This window comes from Fragaria vesca, linkage group LG5 (assembly GCF_000184155.1).
Source record: "Fragaria vesca subsp. vesca linkage group LG5, FraVesHawaii_1.0, whole genome shotgun sequence".
NCBI classification, from domain to species: Eukaryota; Viridiplantae; Streptophyta; class Magnoliopsida; order Rosales; family Rosaceae; genus Fragaria; species Fragaria vesca.
In genome coordinates this window covers 11,541,270-11,558,176 of record NC_020495.1, presented here as the reverse complement: position 1 = coordinate 11,558,176, position 16,907 = coordinate 11,541,270, and the positions used below count along the sequence as shown (strand labels likewise).

At 37.6% G+C, this 16,907-nt stretch overlaps 3 protein-coding genes across 3 annotated transcripts in view; 1 reads left to right on the top strand and 2 right to left on the bottom strand.

Annotated features, from left to right (window-relative positions):
• Positions 1 to 6,959, bottom strand: part of LOC101292027 — a 7,432-nt gene extending 473 nt beyond the window's left edge. The window contains exons 1-15 of the mRNA XM_004301272.1: positions 6,721 to 6,959; positions 5,967 to 6,046; positions 5,733 to 5,854; positions 5,337 to 5,639; positions 3,856 to 3,939; positions 3,663 to 3,752; positions 3,403 to 3,495; positions 3,234 to 3,314; positions 3,097 to 3,150; positions 2,924 to 3,012; positions 2,487 to 2,589; positions 2,269 to 2,410; positions 963 to 1,042; positions 356 to 439; positions 142 to 252 (exon numbers count right to left, since the gene is read on the bottom strand). Of these exons, the coding sequence (XP_004301320.1) occupies positions 142 to 252; positions 356 to 439; positions 963 to 1,042; positions 2,269 to 2,410; positions 2,487 to 2,589; positions 2,924 to 3,012; positions 3,097 to 3,150; positions 3,234 to 3,314; positions 3,403 to 3,495; positions 3,663 to 3,752; positions 3,856 to 3,939; positions 5,337 to 5,639; positions 5,733 to 5,854; positions 5,967 to 6,046; positions 6,721 to 6,959 (1,755 nt within the window). The remainder of the gene's footprint in view (positions 1 to 141; positions 253 to 355; positions 440 to 962; positions 1,043 to 2,268; positions 2,411 to 2,486; positions 2,590 to 2,923; positions 3,013 to 3,096; positions 3,151 to 3,233; positions 3,315 to 3,402; positions 3,496 to 3,662; positions 3,753 to 3,855; positions 3,940 to 5,336; positions 5,640 to 5,732; positions 5,855 to 5,966; positions 6,047 to 6,720) is intronic.
• Positions 6,960 to 9,582: 2,623 nt separating this feature from the next.
• Positions 9,583 to 13,624, top strand: LOC101293395 (uncharacterized methyltransferase At1g78140, chloroplastic-like). Its single transcript, XM_004299593.1, has 8 exons — positions 9,583 to 9,859; positions 10,106 to 10,191; positions 10,264 to 10,404; positions 10,959 to 11,043; positions 11,560 to 11,753; positions 11,877 to 11,988; positions 12,769 to 12,876; positions 13,162 to 13,624. The coding sequence occupies exons 1-8, from the start codon at positions 9,689 to 9,691 to the stop codon at positions 13,300 to 13,302; spliced, it is 1,038 nt and encodes a 345-aa protein (XP_004299641.1). The 5' UTR covers positions 9,583 to 9,688; the 3' UTR covers positions 13,303 to 13,624.
• Positions 13,625 to 13,723: 99 nt separating this feature from the next.
• LOC101293095 (protein spinster-like) lies at positions 13,724 to 16,403 on the bottom strand. The gene is made up of 3 exons (XM_004299592.1): positions 16,116 to 16,403; positions 14,936 to 15,687; positions 13,724 to 14,599 (listed from the first exon to the last, which is right to left on the bottom strand). Exons 1-3 carry the CDS (start codon positions 16,401 to 16,403, stop codon positions 14,071 to 14,073), a joined length of 1,569 nt encoding a protein of 522 aa, XP_004299640.1. The 3' UTR covers positions 13,724 to 14,070.
• Between the last annotated feature and the right edge of the window lie 504 nt (positions 16,404 to 16,907).

The following is a 16,907-nucleotide window of genomic DNA, read 5'->3' as shown; positions in this document are numbered from 1 at the left end:
AGTTGATGGACAAGGCATTAATTAATATCAGGTCAATGGGCAGAGATAAGACAAGAATAAATCAGATTGTAAAGCTAAAGTTGCATTCTTATTTATGAATATCCATCAGTAGAACTGTATAAAAGCTAGAATTCGTTTTACCTTTTTGTGGTGCTTTGAGAGATTCATTATACTGGGTGAGTTCAGATTCTCTGAAGCTTTCTTCAGAAGTGTTGATACTGGTGTTTGTGTTGCCCCTACTAGAGGTGAATCCTAGAAACCAAATCGAATGAAATATCATAAGGAGAGTAATATTGTCATGTGAAAAGGACCAAAACTGAAAGAAATTAAAATGATTTTCAGAACAGTGCGCCACCTTCTCATCATGCTCTGGTTTTCCCAGAGAACGCTGACCTCTCCTTCTAACAACAGGGTTTCTCCTCGGTGAAATTGAGTATTCCTGAGGCAGAATGAACTCATCAATTGATGGAAATTTGAAAGCAGTATGATAAATATAAGACCACGATCCCAAAAAAAAGAAAGCTTTTAAACATATGGTCACCACGGCAAATCGTTGCCTTTTTGTGTTGCCCTTCTAAACCTGCTGAACTACATTCTTGATTACAGGATGACTCTATTCAATCGTGCATATCTAATAAAACTAAAATAAAGTTGTGTATCTCATTGTCATTATATGAGTTCAAGCTTCGAAAATTAAATTGTAAGTTTATCTGCCATAGATTAGCATCAGTGCATCCAGATGTTAATGAAAATTTAAACAATTATGTGTCGGTGTGCTTGTGTGTGTGTGTGTGTGTGTGTGAGAGAGAGAGAGAGAGAGAGAGAGAGAGAGATAGATGCATAGATTTTAATGCCAACCTTCTTTGAATTCACTTCTTGCTTCTCCTCTGGCTTATCGCTCATAACTTTCCATTGCAGTGCAGTAATGCCCTCTGCTTCTCCTCTTTTAACTCAAGATGAACCTCACCCAATTTAGTGTTCAGACTCTCCGTAGCCAACCTATTAGTAGCTAGAGTTTCTTCAAAGTTCTTAATCATAGCATCTGCAAGGAAAAGACATATGACTGCTGTTATAATGAAAGTCCAAGAAAACTTGATCAAACAATTTATAAAAAGTGCAATTCTTTTCTCATTGACTCCGAAATGGATGTTAGCATTCCATGTTGCATGCCGTAGAATTGTCTGTTTACTTTTCCATTGTATGGGAAGATGCATACACTTAAGTTAGAGAATACTATTTTGACTACTAAAGATGCAAACAGAAAAAGTCTTGGTTCAAGTAGATAATAATTTTATCTATGCATGTCGACAAAGTTTTAGGAAAGCTGACTATTGCAGTAATATTAAGCATACACCTTAATATGATTCAGAGGTCAGAACACTGATAGAATGGACCAACTTGAATTTCTGTTTGTTATGTCTTTGACCCTTAGGAGTCAGAAAGATGGAGTTACAATGGTGATGCCAACATACATAAGAATAGAATTGAACATCACTTGAAGGGTAAGAAACCATATTACAGTAAATGTATGTGGTTCTGGTTCCTAAATAAAAAGGCCTAGTCTAATACATGCGCAATGTGCCTCATTTATACCGTTCAATTCAATATATAGTTTTCACAATAAATTTCAAACTAAAAGGAATGATGTGAAAATTAAAACAACAAAAGAATCCTGACAAGCTAAAAAAAATAAAGAACAATGCTCTACATAAGCCAACCATGATAGTTCCAGGCTTGCAGATTGGAGGAAACAAAACAAATCTATAGTTGAAAATAGCATTACATAACCAATCAAGCCAAAAAAGGAGAACAGAAAAAATAATTTGAGTTTCTGGACTGTCAACAAACATAGAGAACTAAATCTTGTCAGTGGAAGATATACTTTTGTTTAAGGTCCACTCAAAGATGCACAGCTAAACCTTTTTATTTTTATTGGATGCTTTCATTTATTTTTCTCAAGTTCCCTTGGCTACTAACTACAGTAAGCCACAGTATACCATCTATGTCTAAAGGCTTCGTGTGATGCTATTTCTGCAGTGGGAGAAAAGGTTTCTGAACTAGAATTCAATTTATACTTGATTCGGACTTCCAAGCCATGCCACTGAAACAATATGTATTGCCATCTCTGACAATATCAATTTAAAGCTATCTGGGAAGATGACTCAAGCCTACTGTTAAAAACACCTGGCTCTCTAACTAAAAGTTCGGAAGCAGAACACAGGCAGGTCAAAATATAATAAGTCAGACACATTAGTTGTTCCAAAGTACCTGTATAGAATATGTCATCCAGGGTTCCTTGGAAATGTCTTGTCGAGTGGGTGAACAAAGGCTCCCCACTTTCAGACCAGAACTTCTTACACTGTTCCTCCTCGACACCATCCGAGTTATAAGAAGATGCATATGCACTTTTCTGAAAAAGTACATTTTCAGCATTAGAATCATAACCAGATATACGTAAAACAAAACTGAGAAACAGATGACCATACCAGAGGCAATGAATGGTCAGGCTTTAGATGCAGACATATGCTATGTTGATCAGTATCGGGAAGATTGCCAAGTTTGCGAGTAGTTATGAACTGATGAGGCGCACTGCAATGTTGAATAAGAATATCTTTCATAAGGTTGTTCCTCGACACATAAAAATAATGGTTTCCAAGGTGTTAAACTATATTGCATAAAACAGGTCAGCTTGTTGGGTGGAACAGCCTAAATCAAATATAGTACCACAACATTTTCCCTAATTTTCCCTCATTTTTTCACAATAGAAATATTTCCAAATATTATTTAAACAGGAAATGGATAGAATCACAAGAGTCATCATAGGGACCAAACGCAAGAACAAAAATAATTCTACAAGGACCATAATTTGTTTTTTGTCTCCAAATTTTATTCTATACCAAATCATCTATAAGCCAGTACTAACCTCAGAGGAACAGAGTTGAAATCTCCACAAACCAACATAGGAATTTCCGTCTTGGCCATTTTGTCCAGTCCAGTAATCAGGTCCACAACCTTATATCAGAAATCAAGCCAATTAATCAATAATGTACTGAAACTTAAAATTTGTAGAAGGCAGAGCTAGAGATTAAACTGCACCTGAAACAACTTGACATCTGGGGACCATGGATCTGAATATATGTGCGTATTTGCCTATAGTTTAGAAGCACAACTGTGTCAGAACCCAAGGATTAATGATAAAAAAAAAATGTTTAAATCTCAAATACACATAGTACCACACAAATTCTAGGTTGAATGCCCTTGCAAGTGCCCTTACTTTCCAGTTTTTCTAATGTAACAACATGTGCAACATTGGCCTGTAAAATCACATATAATTAGTTCATAGAGCAAACAGATGATGCAGAAACATATCCACAGAACAAAAGACTACAATTAAATATGAACCTTCTTCAGCCTTTGAAAAGCTTCATCTCTCTCTTGAGGTTGCAATGCTTCCAATGCTTCCAAAACTCTCCGTAAAGAGCTATCAGCCTCGCGCTACAAAAGTAAATCAGAATTATCAACTACTTGGCCTGTAATTCTTATCCTAAACAAGATTTTCCTCATTTTCCAGTTTTTCTAAGTGGAACATTGTCCTGTAAAATCACATATAACTAGTTGATAGAGCAAAAAGATACATCGCATAACAACAATTAATTATAAACCTGCTTCCGCCTTTGAAAAGCTTCATCTCTCCTTTCCCTTTCTATCAGCTGTAATTCTCCAATCACTCTCAGTGAGCTATCAAATTCACGCTACAAAAGTAAAACAGAATTATCAACCACTGGCATTGAAATTATTAACACTTTCCTTACTTTTTCCCCTTTTCCTCATAAGTGAAAGTAAGAGCTTCCTCACCTCATATTTCACGATTTCTTTGAATACATCACAGTGGTAAAATATAGCACAACCGTCCATGCAATACCCGTGACTTGTATAAATCTGAAAATCATTCATTCAATTCAGCATATTGATTTTGTTTTATCAGATCAACATCATGCAAAACATATATCTTTGAAACTTTTTTACATTATTTGGCTGCAGTTGCATTATTTTGGTAAGCACTAAGCACAAACCTTGCAGAAACATTATTCAGAAACTCTGTATAATGGGGACAGGACAGTATTGGCCATATTAAGAAGCCAAATGCACAAACTCTGTATTCAGAAACATTATTTTTATAAAATGCAAAGCACAGGATAATATGAGAGTCAAGAGTATCAGGCTTAAGGATACAAAGAGGACAATATGCACATGTTTTCGGCGACATCAGTAACTAGCAAATAAGAGACCTGCAGGGCCTTAACTGAGCTCCTGATATCGTCAGAAACAAGTACAAATTTAACACAACCTACATAATTGTGTTTTTTATTTTATTTTATACTAAATCAATTTGAACTGACCAGACTGTTAATACCTACCCTAGCAAGTACTAAACAGTTTGGGGAAAATTAAGCTATAATGTATAGAGGTAAGGGATTCAATACAGGAGACGAAGTAAAGAAGAAATCATGTTAGCTTGGTATACATCATTGGCCCCTTCCCAACTTGATCTTGAGGCGCAATGGTTGCTTAACATGGGCATCAAAAGCTGTGGTTAATGAGACAGCACATGATGGAGGGAATTAGTTCGGCATACAAATGTTCGCTCATTCCCCAACTGCTTAAGCTTTCGAGACCTGATAGTTGTTTAACAATGTTGGGGGAAGATACATAATTTACTTGAAATTAGATGATCAATGATATAGAAGCCGGCATGTGAAACTTACTATCTGGGTCTAACTGACGACGCAATTAGCCGATCAAAAGTTATATTTCAGTTAAGCATACAAGAATCTCAAGGTCAGATTCAAAAAAATCGATCATTCGTCTAGAATTCATCTATTACAATAGTATTTGATATGACCAGTGCACATGACTGTTTTTATTTCAAACCAGGGTAAGGCATTTGAACGGCAACCCAAAACTATTTCAATCTATAAAGCATAAACATAACAGTCAAAGTTCAATAGTTTATCACACTTTGCTCTCAAGTTGACAACTTACTAATCTGCAATACCATACAAATCTAAGAGGACATAATATGCTAGGAAAAGGGATAACATTCTTGGATTAAAATAACAAAAATTAGAAGTGCATCACAATTTAAAGGGTCCAAATTATCTTACTTCTCCCCTTTTCTTCTTGTATGTGACAGAGTATCCTAATTTTTCCAACTCAGGTGTGAAGAAATTCACGAGATGAGTACTTAGTACCTGCATAAAAAATGTATCACCTCTGGGGCCAACCATTTTATATAAACTTCAGAAAATATATGCGACTTAAAAGGGAGTATTGACCTCTTGAAGACAGAGGATGTCTGCATCATATTCAATGATCTCATCTAGTAAATTCTGCGGACAATATTCCCAAGTTAAAGACCATTTTGGCAAGTCAGAGTATTGATCATCATGAGCGTATATATCAGTAAGGACATTATATGATAGCACACTAATTTTTACACCGCCAGAAGAGTGTGCTTTGAGTATGGAGCGAATATGAGAGTCCCCAGATTTCTGCTGACACTCAAGTATGCAGCGAGGTTTCTGACCTGGCACATACCGAACAGGAACTGTCTCGATGGTATCACTTGGGCACAAATCCTGAATATCTTAACTATCAACAGCTGTAGTTACCAGCATCAATTTGCAGCCAAGGTCTTCCTCTGTGGGTGCATAAGACATTGAAGAGCACACCTCTACCCATATTTTTCCATCTAGTTCAAGCTTTGGATGTTTATCGAGTGAATTATCATTATACTCAGCCAAGGTCTTCTCTTCATCTGCTGGTTGATTATCAGAGGAAGTCTCACCAGCAGCTTTAGCGCAAAGATGACACCTCTTGTGTCTGTTCCAATGTCTCCTTGTAAGAAGCTTTAGAGCAATGGTATCTTAACTTGGCAGGTAGCTTCAGTTTGGCACATTCATTACACTGGATGGTAGCCACCACATCATGGTGGACACAGAACCTGATCTCGTCTCTGTGTGCTTCCAAGTCACACTTCCAGTACCTGTGTATGCTTCCAAGTTACCACCTAAATTGTCTTTCTTTTAAATTTGTAATTGTGACTTAAAACAGGAATTCACTTTCACTTGGGACTTTCCAATAACTATTTAATAATGAATTAAAAATAAGAAATATAAACGGCTAGTTATCAAAAGTTCAAAACTATATGAATACTCCAATAAAAAATAAACTACATGAATACAGTAAAGGTTACCGTCTCTACTGCATAAACCCTATACCTTTTTATTTGTGTGTCAAAGAAAGAAAAAGAACCTAGTCTCTAATAATACCGCTATACAGTTACAGTCCTGGTAATTATGTACCTAGAAGATTATACAATGCTTCTGTTCCCTGCTCTGTTTAGTGTTAAGAAGAATCTTTTTGTTATACATAAAACACATAATATATGTATATATTTGTGTATCTAAATATCTATATATGGAAGCATATATGAATGAATCCAAAGTGCACAAAAGAAACTAAACTACTTGGAAAACTAATAAAATAAAATCTAGGGCTTATCAAAATTTCATTTCCTACAAACAAAGCATCACCCTCTGTTCTTCCCAGCCAAAACAAGCTTGGATCAAAACCCACATAAAGAAACACCATAAATATTGTAAATTTACGTTCTTTTACATCAGAAAGAAAGAAGCAAACAAAGAAAGAAAGACTGACCACTTGAAATTGAACTTGTGCTCTGGGGGTTGTTCACCGAAGACTGTAGGGTTGATCAAACGAGCTGAAGGGGTGATTGTGCAGCCGAAGATTGGTTCAACTTCACGTTTGGTGCACATTTGCACTCCGAGACTGTATCTTGAAGAACCCACACCAGGTTTTGAAGTAGGAGAAGAACCCATTACAGGGTTTAAGTAGGAGGAGAACCCACATTGGGGTCTGGAGGAGGATCCATCCATTGAAATGTAGAATGACGAAAGAAGAAAAGAGAGAAATGGGTTTTGGGGTTTTGGCAGAGAGAGAAATAGAGAAGGTGGAAAGGTGAGAGTGGTGCTAGGAGACTGTGCCATTTCCTTCTCTCTCTCTCTCTCTCTCTCTCGCTCTCTCTCTCACTCTATATTTGTCTTATTATGAGCGCTTTCTTTCTCTGCACGAATGTGTAGGCACAAATTTTGGGAAATAAACAAAAACTATTTTCAATAATTTACCTCTTTGTATGATTGGCTGTTTTTTGTTTATTTCATCCTGTCTTGTGCAATATCATATGCATTTATGCACTTCCTCTTCATTTTGTAAAGAATTAAACGAAAAGAAATGGTTGTTGTATTCGATGTCTTGTGACCAAGCCTATACTTTGTTGATAATCTGTTAATGGTTATTTTGACTCTTTTTTTTTTGGATCGTAGATATCTTTTGAATTCTGACAACGGTGTATGTTTTGTGGAATTCTCAACCATTGTCTAATGAGGTGCAACTCTCAACCATCGTCTAGTTTCATCTAAAAGTTCTTGTATGGACCAAGATGCAAGTATACCACTACCTTTAATGACATGTGACGCAATATGAACCACTAATTTAATTATATCATAATTAATACTTCGTCTGACTGACAGTCAACGTAACTAGAGAAATTGAACAAAAAAACCACTATCCAAATCAGAGTCTTTGAACGGAGGCTCTTGGCTTTGGATCAATCACTTTTCTGGGTTTTATTTATATGAGTTCTGTCACTTCTGTGAATGGGGCAGCAGATTTTTATTTTTTGTGGTTTTGATCATGAGCTTGCTTTTTTTGAAACATAGCAAATTGATTGGTGGTGCAATGTGGAGTTGAATCAAGCTTTCTTCTTTGAAATTTGCAGGTACGAAATTGGGAGCAGATTGAGATTTTGAAATTTATAGATTTAGACGCCTGTGAATTTTTTGTCCTTTTGGGATTTCATTGCGGCAACAATCATGGGTTCATCAACTTTATTGGTGATTCGATAGACTTCTCATTTAATAATTAATATTGGTTCTGGGTTGACGATGGGATTGTTGGGTTGCTGCAACATTGGGAAGAAACTAACTTTCTAGATATTGGAATTTGGTTGTGCTCTTTCTATTGGTGATAGGAATGAATTGAAGCCTATGAAAAAAAATGAAGAATTACCTTCTGGGTATGGTTCGGAGGGTTCCTTGGGAGGCTATTAGACACTTTTTGATATCTGGGTTTGGCTCAGAGGGCTGCTTAGGCTTCTTCAATGGCGTTTTACCGAACCGGTGTGCGTTTGTTTTGCAGAAGAAGGCGGAGGCAGAGTTTCAAACAGATGTCGACCATTTTTTTTTGTCTTCTTCCCTAACCAAACAGAGTCGTTAAACTGTTAGTTGGTTCCAGTGCACCATGGTGCACTGAATTCGCTCCGATTTTTTTTCCCGTTAGTTTGTTCAAATTTTTTTTCCCGTCAGTTTATGTTTCATGCTTACTGTGTCTAGTTAGCTTCTTTTTTTTTTTTATCAATTTTTTCATTTTTATTAAATTTGCTTCTAGCTGTTCTGCTAATTATCTATTTGTAGTTGTTGATGTAAAACAAAACAATGTTGTTGTAACGAACAGTATGTGTTATTCAAAAAATGAAGAGTATGTAGTTTTCATACAAATTAAAAGACATATTCATTAGTGCATATTTGGTATCATTCTAATTCTTCACAACCAAGTTGATGATTATTCACTATTCTAGTTTTCTAATGTAATGGGAAATCCTTCTCTCTAAACCCTAAAACCTCAACCTCAACCTTCACCCAAATCACCCCCATCCGGTGGTGGTCCTTGACCGGGTTTCGCGCCGACAAGACTATCATCGAAGGGAGTTATGAAACCTTTGATCTAAAGGGTTCTTTTGGCTTGAAAGCTCACAGCAGATTTTAGCCAGCGTGGTTTTCCTGATATTGTTTGGGGACAAGAACACCCATTGTTATTGTGTTTGGGCATCGGGGTTGGGATGATGTACATCAGATTCTCCATCCTTTCTTGTGCAGGCGGCGATGATGGTAGGGGTGCATCAGTTTTCAAATTGGCAGCGGTACTATTGTCTTGGTGCAGCGGTGTTTGGTGTTCCCTTCGTGGTGGTGTCTGGTTGGCAACAAGACATGGCGGCGAAATGGCATTGAGGCATGGCAGCGGCTGCACAGTGCGTGACCATGGTGGCTGGTGCATTCACATTGTCTGCAACAATGATGGAGGTTGAGCTAGGTTAACTGTTATTTGACCTAAGATTAATTCATTTTGGGCCTAAGGATTATTTTTCTATTTTATGTATCTTAGTATATCTAAATAATTCCTAATACAATTATGTATATTAGGATTCTAAGCACATGTCTAGCGATATGCTATTGTATGTGTATCATTGTGGGGTACTACCACTAACTCTTATGACAACAGTAAGATCTGTAATAATTTATCTTATGTATGATGAATATATTTATCGCCTTTTGCATGATTAAGAAAAAAATGTAACGGGAATCCGATAGATGATTTCCCATTACAAATACTCGAGTCCAAATAGATCCATACACACATGACCACACAGAGACCAAGTCACCCAAAATGGAGGGACTCTTTTAAATATCCCTCTTAAAATTTGTCGTAATCTTCCGCCAACTTAGTTTAATCAAATCCCATTAGCAACTCCCGAAACCACAGAGAGCTCATGGCGACGACGAAGCTCACCAGCAACCTCTCTCTCCCGAGTCAACTCGGCAACTCGAGGCCTGACTCGTTCAAGCTCAGCAACCCATTCACCGTTAGCTTCAAACGCTCTTCTTTCCCGACAATCACTGTCCGAGCTTCTTCCACCGCCTTTGTCGAGACCACCCCATCTGTAAGTTAAGCTTCTTCTCAATGCAATCTGTCGAAAATGGAAGACCCAGTTTTGGTTTGTGCTTAGAATTCTAAAGTTTTAAGCTTTTTGGTTTTAGATAGTGATAAGTTTCTTGGGTTCTTTGTGTTGTGTATGAATGATTAGGACCCGGTTTCAGTTAATGCTCAGGATTCAAAAAGTTTTGAGCTTTTTGGTTTTAGATATTGATAAGTTTCTTGGGTTTTTGTTCTTGTGTATGAATGTTAGGAACCGATTGAGGTTCAGAATGAGGCCACCATCTGTAACGATTTGCTGGCTTGTCCTATATGCTTTGATCGATTTTCATCAAAAGGGTAAGAGTTACTTGAATCACATGTCTAATTCGTTTGGATAATGGTTGAGTGGTTGGTTGTTTGGATTTACAGCGAGTCTGGTTCCGGATCTAGTTTCGAATGTAGCACTTGTAAGAAGACTTACTCTAGCAATGAGACACATTTGGACTTGACACTGGCGAGCGGTGCCAAGAACTATGGTGAATCAATGCCGGCTTCCACGGAGTTTTTCAGGTATTGAAATGGTATAGATTTGAACTTTGAGTGTTATGCATGAATTTTCACGATGAAATTTTAAATGAGGACGGCGAAGCAGTAGGGTTGAAGCAGACTCGGATGCAAATCCTCTTGGTTTATCCATCTCTCCCAGTGTGTGTTATGCACAAAAATAAGTAACTAGGCTCTATGCTAATAGCTTATGATGAAGAATAGCATTTGATGTTTGATCTTTGGTTGCCTGATTTGGTACTTAGGTCCTGCCAACATGTATCATCTGCTACTGTCTTTAGTTTTCTTTTATAATTCTAGAGTCAATCAAATGGCCATAGTATCATCAAACTGTATAGCTTTGATTGGAAATTTGGAAGAACGTTCAAGACAAAATAACTTCTCATGTAGAATTTTACGAAGGATATTTATACTCTGAACGAAAAACTTTTCCTGCATACATAACCACCTATGTTGGTCAAGTTTGTTACTTTTGATCTCTTATGCATGTGCAGAGCATGCTTAGTTCAATTGATTTCACCTGCCATGTTATAATGTCAAGAACTGTTTTGTTGGATCAGGATTCCGTTGATATCTTTCCTTTACGAGAGGGGCTGGCGTCAAAGCTTTTCAGTATGGGGTGGTTTTCCTGGGCCAGAGAAAGAGGTGATGTGTTTTGTTTCCTTTTTCCACATTTTCCCTTGTCTAGTATTTCTGTTTCAAGCAAACAGTGTATGTCTTGGTAGATTGTAATTCGTTCCATCTTTAGACAGTGAGAGGTTTGCGGAAAGATAATCTACATACATATATATTTCTTGACCGGTTATTTGGAGTATTGGACATTGCATGGAAATCTAGTTTGTTTTGTTTGTTTTTTTATCTGAAGTGAAGATCTGCCTTCTAGTATGGCTATTCTATGCGGTCAGTGTATTTAAATAAATAAGAAATCCCACCTCCAATAGCAGTTGTATGTATTTTAAGATAAAGGAAGTAAAAAAGAAGAAAGGTAGCTATTTATGATCAGTGCACAGAAAACAGAATAAATGATCCCGTTTCTGCTAAACTGTTCTTTTTTATGGCCAATAATTGAGTAGTGACTTATTGAAATGCTGAATACAGATCATCCCTTTTGCATTGTGTACTTGATTTGAGTTGCTGACAGTGTTATTGTTGTGGCTGCAGTTTGAGTTGATTAAGGATTGCATAAAACCAGTCCTGGGTGGAAGCATCATTGATGCTAGCTGTGGGAGTGGGTTATTTTCCAGGCTTTTCGCCAAGAGTGGATTGTTTTCTCATGTTGTTGCTCTGGACTACTCAGAAAATATGTTGAAGCAGTGCTATGAGTTCATTGAGAAGGAAGAGAACTTCCCCAAAGAGTACAGAATTTGAATTTTGCATTACATTGAATGACCCTGAAGTGTCAAAACCTATTACTTCCAAAACTGTTGTTACTATTGCTAATAACTTATGCATGATAATTTTTTTTTTTTTTCTCTCAGGAACATAACTTTGGTCAGAGCTGATATTTCTAGGCTTCCCTTTGCTACAAGTTCTATTGATGCTGTGCATGCTGGTGCTGCCATACACTGTTGGCCTTCACCAACAGGAGCTGTAAGTATTATCTCTGTATTGTGTTGGCTAATAGTTTCTGCTTACTGTTGCACTTGTAAGGCATACGTATTCATGAATCAGGTAGCAGTAAAGTAAGCACATGTACATGTACATGTTAATGAATGATACTTGAATTTTATTTTTTTAATAAAAGTCAATGAAATATTTTTCACGAGGAGCACATTTAAAGAGATACCTTCTAGTATTTAAATGACCTTGTGTATTATATCTTTTTTCGTGGTAGTTTAGCCTTGTTTAAAGGGGGACAAAGCTTCCAATTCCTTTACCTTTTTTTTATAACTGAAGTAAAAAAATACAAAATTATCAGTGATTTGTCCGTCATTCCTGGTGTTTTTCTCAAATATTCCTAGTGTTTGTCTTTAAATGGAAACACATTATCACTGTGTAAAATTGATGTTGCAAAGATAATGCTAGAAACAAGAGAGGAGATGAGCTCTACAGTCTACTGCAAATATTTAGTCATTAAGTGCAAGTTCTTTGAATGCATATGTAACTGATAGATCTGTTATCTCCATATTAAGGTGCAAATTGCACAGATTTCATTGTAAGGGTGACTGGATGTATAATATGTTAATTAAAGAAGTATTGTTTTCAGTATAGTCTATGAGAAGGAAAGTTGGCTATAGGGAATGTCCATCTTAACGATCTAAGCTCTAAGCTCTCATTCTTCTTAAATTCCCCCTCCCCCTTTATAAATATAAATAATAATTAAATCAGGCAGTATTTTCTATGAGTAATTTGGCAGTTGTGGTTTTGAAGGTTGCTGAAATTAGCAGAGTACTGCGACCTGGTGGGGTGTTCGTTGCAACAACTTACATACTTGATGGTCCTTTTGCCTTTGTCCCATTTTTGAGGGAAGGAACCAAGGTATATCATTTAAACTCGGAACCTGCACTGTTTGGGATTCTTCTTGTTGTGCCTCATGGTTTAGAATTAATTTTATAGCTGAAGCTGTTTTTTTTCTTGTTCTCCTCACAAAATCGTTGTTCTTTTACGAGTGTTGAACTTGTTCTGTTTTCTATTGTTTTATTATATGTGAGACTCAATTACAAAAAGAAAGACTTTCCAAACCTTGTAAGACCTTCAACTTATACACGACGTTGTAATATATTGAATAATGATCTGTAGTGTATGATTTTGTTTTTGTTGTAGAGAGCAAGGCAAGTATCAGGCAGCCAAATCTTCCTATCTGAAGGTGAATTGGAAGACATCTGTACAGCATGTGGCCTTGTAGGTGTTACTGTTGTGAGGAATCGGCAATTCGTGATGATCTCTGCTACAAAACCAAGTTAAATTAGCATTCTTCCCACCGAGGATTTCTCCAGTTTGTGCAAGGTTGTATAGGCATTTCATGTGAGATGTGTTTCTCTGAAAGTTCTCGGATATTGTAATAAAGACACAACAACACTATAGGTACCATACCAGCAGGATGATATGACACCGCAATTCTTGCAAAATGAGGTTTCAAGAACCCGAGTTTGTATAAAAAATACTCAAGTATATCAAGTTATATACCTAGTCATAGTTACCTTACCACTAGGCTGTACTGAAAGCAAGCATTTTTGTTTTTTCAACAATTTATTCAGTAAAGTTGTATCCTTTCATTTAAAGAAAAAGGGATGGTTCAGTCACTATCTGTATTTACAAGGTAACTATATGACGAGAGATTTATTGCACAATGATCTGTGGAACCTGTACGATGTTCCCACACGAAAAAAAGAAAGGAAGAAAAAAAAATCAGTCACAAGAAACCTCTTGGGAAACACCAAGATGTATTACACTCTTAAAACTCTTGAAAAAAACCATAGAAAAGATGTCTCAGGTAAAACCATGATGTATAACTCTTAAAACTCTTGAAAAACCAATGAAAAGATGTCTTTGTGCAGGGTTACTTTTCAGTGAAATGTCAAAACCACATGGACATTTTGCCTCTGTACATGTATGATCTGTGGATGTGCTTGAATGGTGTAATGTTCAGTCTATTGTGGAAAATGTGATAGCCATTAAACGCTATGAGCTATAAAATACTGCACATATGAGAGTCATTCTCTGCTTGCTAGATTACTCCCGGCTCATATTGGCGAAGGTCAACTGGCGGTACAGCAATGCCTGTTCATCATCCTCAGCATCACCAACAAGGCCTTTCTCACCCTCATAGTCCACATCGATGACAGTTCTATCATTCACAAATAGTTCTTCAGACTCAGGAAACCGCAACTGTGAGTTTTCGTCTCCACTAGGTGAATTGTCTATGTGTTGCATCTCTGATTCTATTAAAACCTCCATTCGAGCACACTCCCTGTCTCTTGGGTAGGTGCAATATAGGAATGAGTAGATAACACAACAGAGAGCCATTGGAATTCCTATTGCTGTGTACAACGCCTTTGCCAATGATAAAGCATTCCCTCTATCTGTGGCGATCTCTTCAGATGCACTGGACCCTGCGGCAACTGGTTTATAACCATAAACGTGCTGAGCCAAAATCCCAACTACTGGAGGAGCGAATGACGAGAGTATGGACTCAAAAGATCTGTCCAGAGCATACACATTTGTTCGGGATCTCTCAGGAACTATCTCAGCAAAAATTGGACTGCATGGAAAATATCATCAAATGCAACATTACAAAATTGTCTTATCTTATATCTCAGGAAACATGTGCCATAATTTTTCTTCTTCTTAAACTGGATATGATATATTAATCAGACTTTCAACAATAACTTCTCTATTTTGGTTACTCGTGAAACCAGTACAACATATAAGTCACAATGTTCTTCAGATATTGAGGAGAGGGTTATTTATTACGAAACTAAAAGCCTAACCACATTACCACACAGATTCATCCATACTTTTGATTTGATGCTGTAATTTAGATGAAAAAGAGGTCTGAACATGCGCGAACACGCGAACCACTAACCAAGAGACTTACTTGTTTGTAGCTGGACCATTCCAAGATATTAAGAATCCCATGATGAACAAAACTAAACCATGGATGACAGCTGTGGATGGATCATCAGGCAATACAAGCAGAAGAATTGCTGCGAGAGGTATTGCAGACGCTGAGCTTATCTGTGCTAGAATTATCCTGCCAGCATTTGGAAAACGCACCGATAAGATATCCCCCATTTTACCTCCAAAGAGACCCCCAAGAGAGCTACCAATCACAAACAAGGCAATGAGGAAAGCAGATTTCCCATGAGAAAAGCCAATAAGTTCCAGCCACATTGGCGCAAATGACAATGCTGACCAAGGAAACGAGCCAGTAACACCCTGCGCCACAACAATCTGGAAAGAAGGAATTTTGATAACGGACTTAGCTTCTTTAGCCAGCTCTTTAACTTCCGACAAGAATGATCTACTAGGACTCTGATTGCTTTCTTTTGTTGCACCCTCTGGAAAATGTGGATCAGTGGCATATATACGAACTAATATACCGACTATAACACTAATCAGTCCAACAAGATGAAAGGAAATCCTCCAACCAGGGATTCCCATAATCGTATATGGAGCTATCAGTATTGAACAAAGACCACCAATTATTGAACCAAAGTTGCCAGTCAGCTGAAGCCACCCAAATGCCGTACCCCTGCTACTATCATCAGTAGAGTCGGCTACAAGTGACTGCATAGCAGGAGCAACTAGAGCAAGGCCAATCCCATTCAAAGCTCTGGATATAGCCACCTGATCAGTAAAAAACTCAATAAACCATGCCCCAATGCCACAACATTACATCAAATGTAATGTAAACCAACTATCTACAATCAAGTCACATATGTTAGTGAGCTTTGAACTCATAAGTCATGAACTCAACGATGTGAGTCAGCCTAGCTAACCAACCAAACCACGGCTCACCGACGATAATATTTGATTAACTCGAGATCAGGCTAAGCTAGTCTACTAATATATCAAACCCGTATACTTGATGTATCCATATATTAATGTACCGCACAACAACTTGTACAAACATCATGCAACAAAAGGATATCAAATTACTGTATTGGGCAACTCATAAACTGAAATTTACAATGAGGAATTACCAAAGCCCAACAACACTGAAGACAGTAACTTTTTCTTATTGGGTAAACGAGAAACGCGGAAAATCCAAATACCTGGTAGAAAGTGGAGGAAAACGCGACGAGAAAAGTGGCGGCGGCCCAGAGGAAGGCGCCGAGGGCGATGACGTGGGCCCGGTTGTGACGCACTGCCAGGTAAGCGGCGATGGGGTAACAGAGGGACTGGACCATGGAGCGGAACAGAGTCAGAGACCCGAGCCCAGTCGGGTCGGTGTGGAGAGCCGCACCGACCTCCTTGTACACGCCGGGGAGTAACGACTCGTCGGCTCGCTCCATGATTCCGGCCAAGTTGACCAGCAGAAGGGTCAACGTCTCCGCCTCCATTTTGAATCTCATTTTTCGTCTTCTGGGTCTGTTTTCTATGTTTTCTCTCTGATATTTCTGGGTTTTGGAGAAACGGAGGAGTTGGGTTTGGGAAGAGAAGCGCGTGAGTGACACGCGGATGGGTTTAAGGGGGTGGGCTTTGACAGCTTGATTTGGCGGGCTTGACCGTTACGTGCTCTTTTAGTGAGGGATGAAGCTTTTTATGTGCTTCATTGGTTTGCTTTGGTTGTGCAACTTTGGGCCTTTGGGTTGTGTACAAAGGTTTTAGTAAGTTTCTATAAGTAACTTGACATTTGTTGACGGAGTAATTTTAAATACATCAACCCTAATCTTTTAATACACATATGTTACTTAATACACTACTCATATAATTTTTTATTTCAATATTATACTAAATGCACATCCAAACCGCCTAAAATACCCTAAATATCTAAAACTAATAATAATCAATTATGTAATATAATTATTATATATTTACTATTTCATAACTTTTTACGTATTCTT

Excerpts from the sequence above, each read along its gene's own strand:
- LOC101293095 (XM_004299592.1), bottom strand. The coding sequence starts at position 16,403 with ATGGAGGCGGAGACGTTGACCCTTCTGCTGGTCAACTTGGCCGGAATC. Across the intron at positions 15,688-16,115 it reads TTTCCTCCACTTTCTACCAG|GTGGCTATATCCAGAGCTTT; the intron begins GTATTTGGATTT and ends TTTACTGATCAG. Across the intron at positions 14,600-14,935 it reads AATGGTCCAGCTACAAACAA|TCCAATTTTTGCTGAGATAG; the intron begins GTAAGTCTCTTG and ends TTTTCCATGCAG.
- LOC101293395 (XM_004299593.1), top strand. The coding sequence starts at position 9,689 with ATGGCGACGACGAAGCTCACCAGCAACCTCTCTCTCCCGAGTCAACTC. Across the intron at positions 9,860-10,105 it reads TTGTCGAGACCACCCCATCT|GAACCGATTGAGGTTCAGAA; the intron begins GTAAGTTAAGCT and ends TATGAATGTTAG. Across the intron at positions 12,877-13,161 it reads TTTTGAGGGAAGGAACCAAG|AGAGCAAGGCAAGTATCAGG; the intron begins GTATATCATTTA and ends TTTTTGTTGTAG.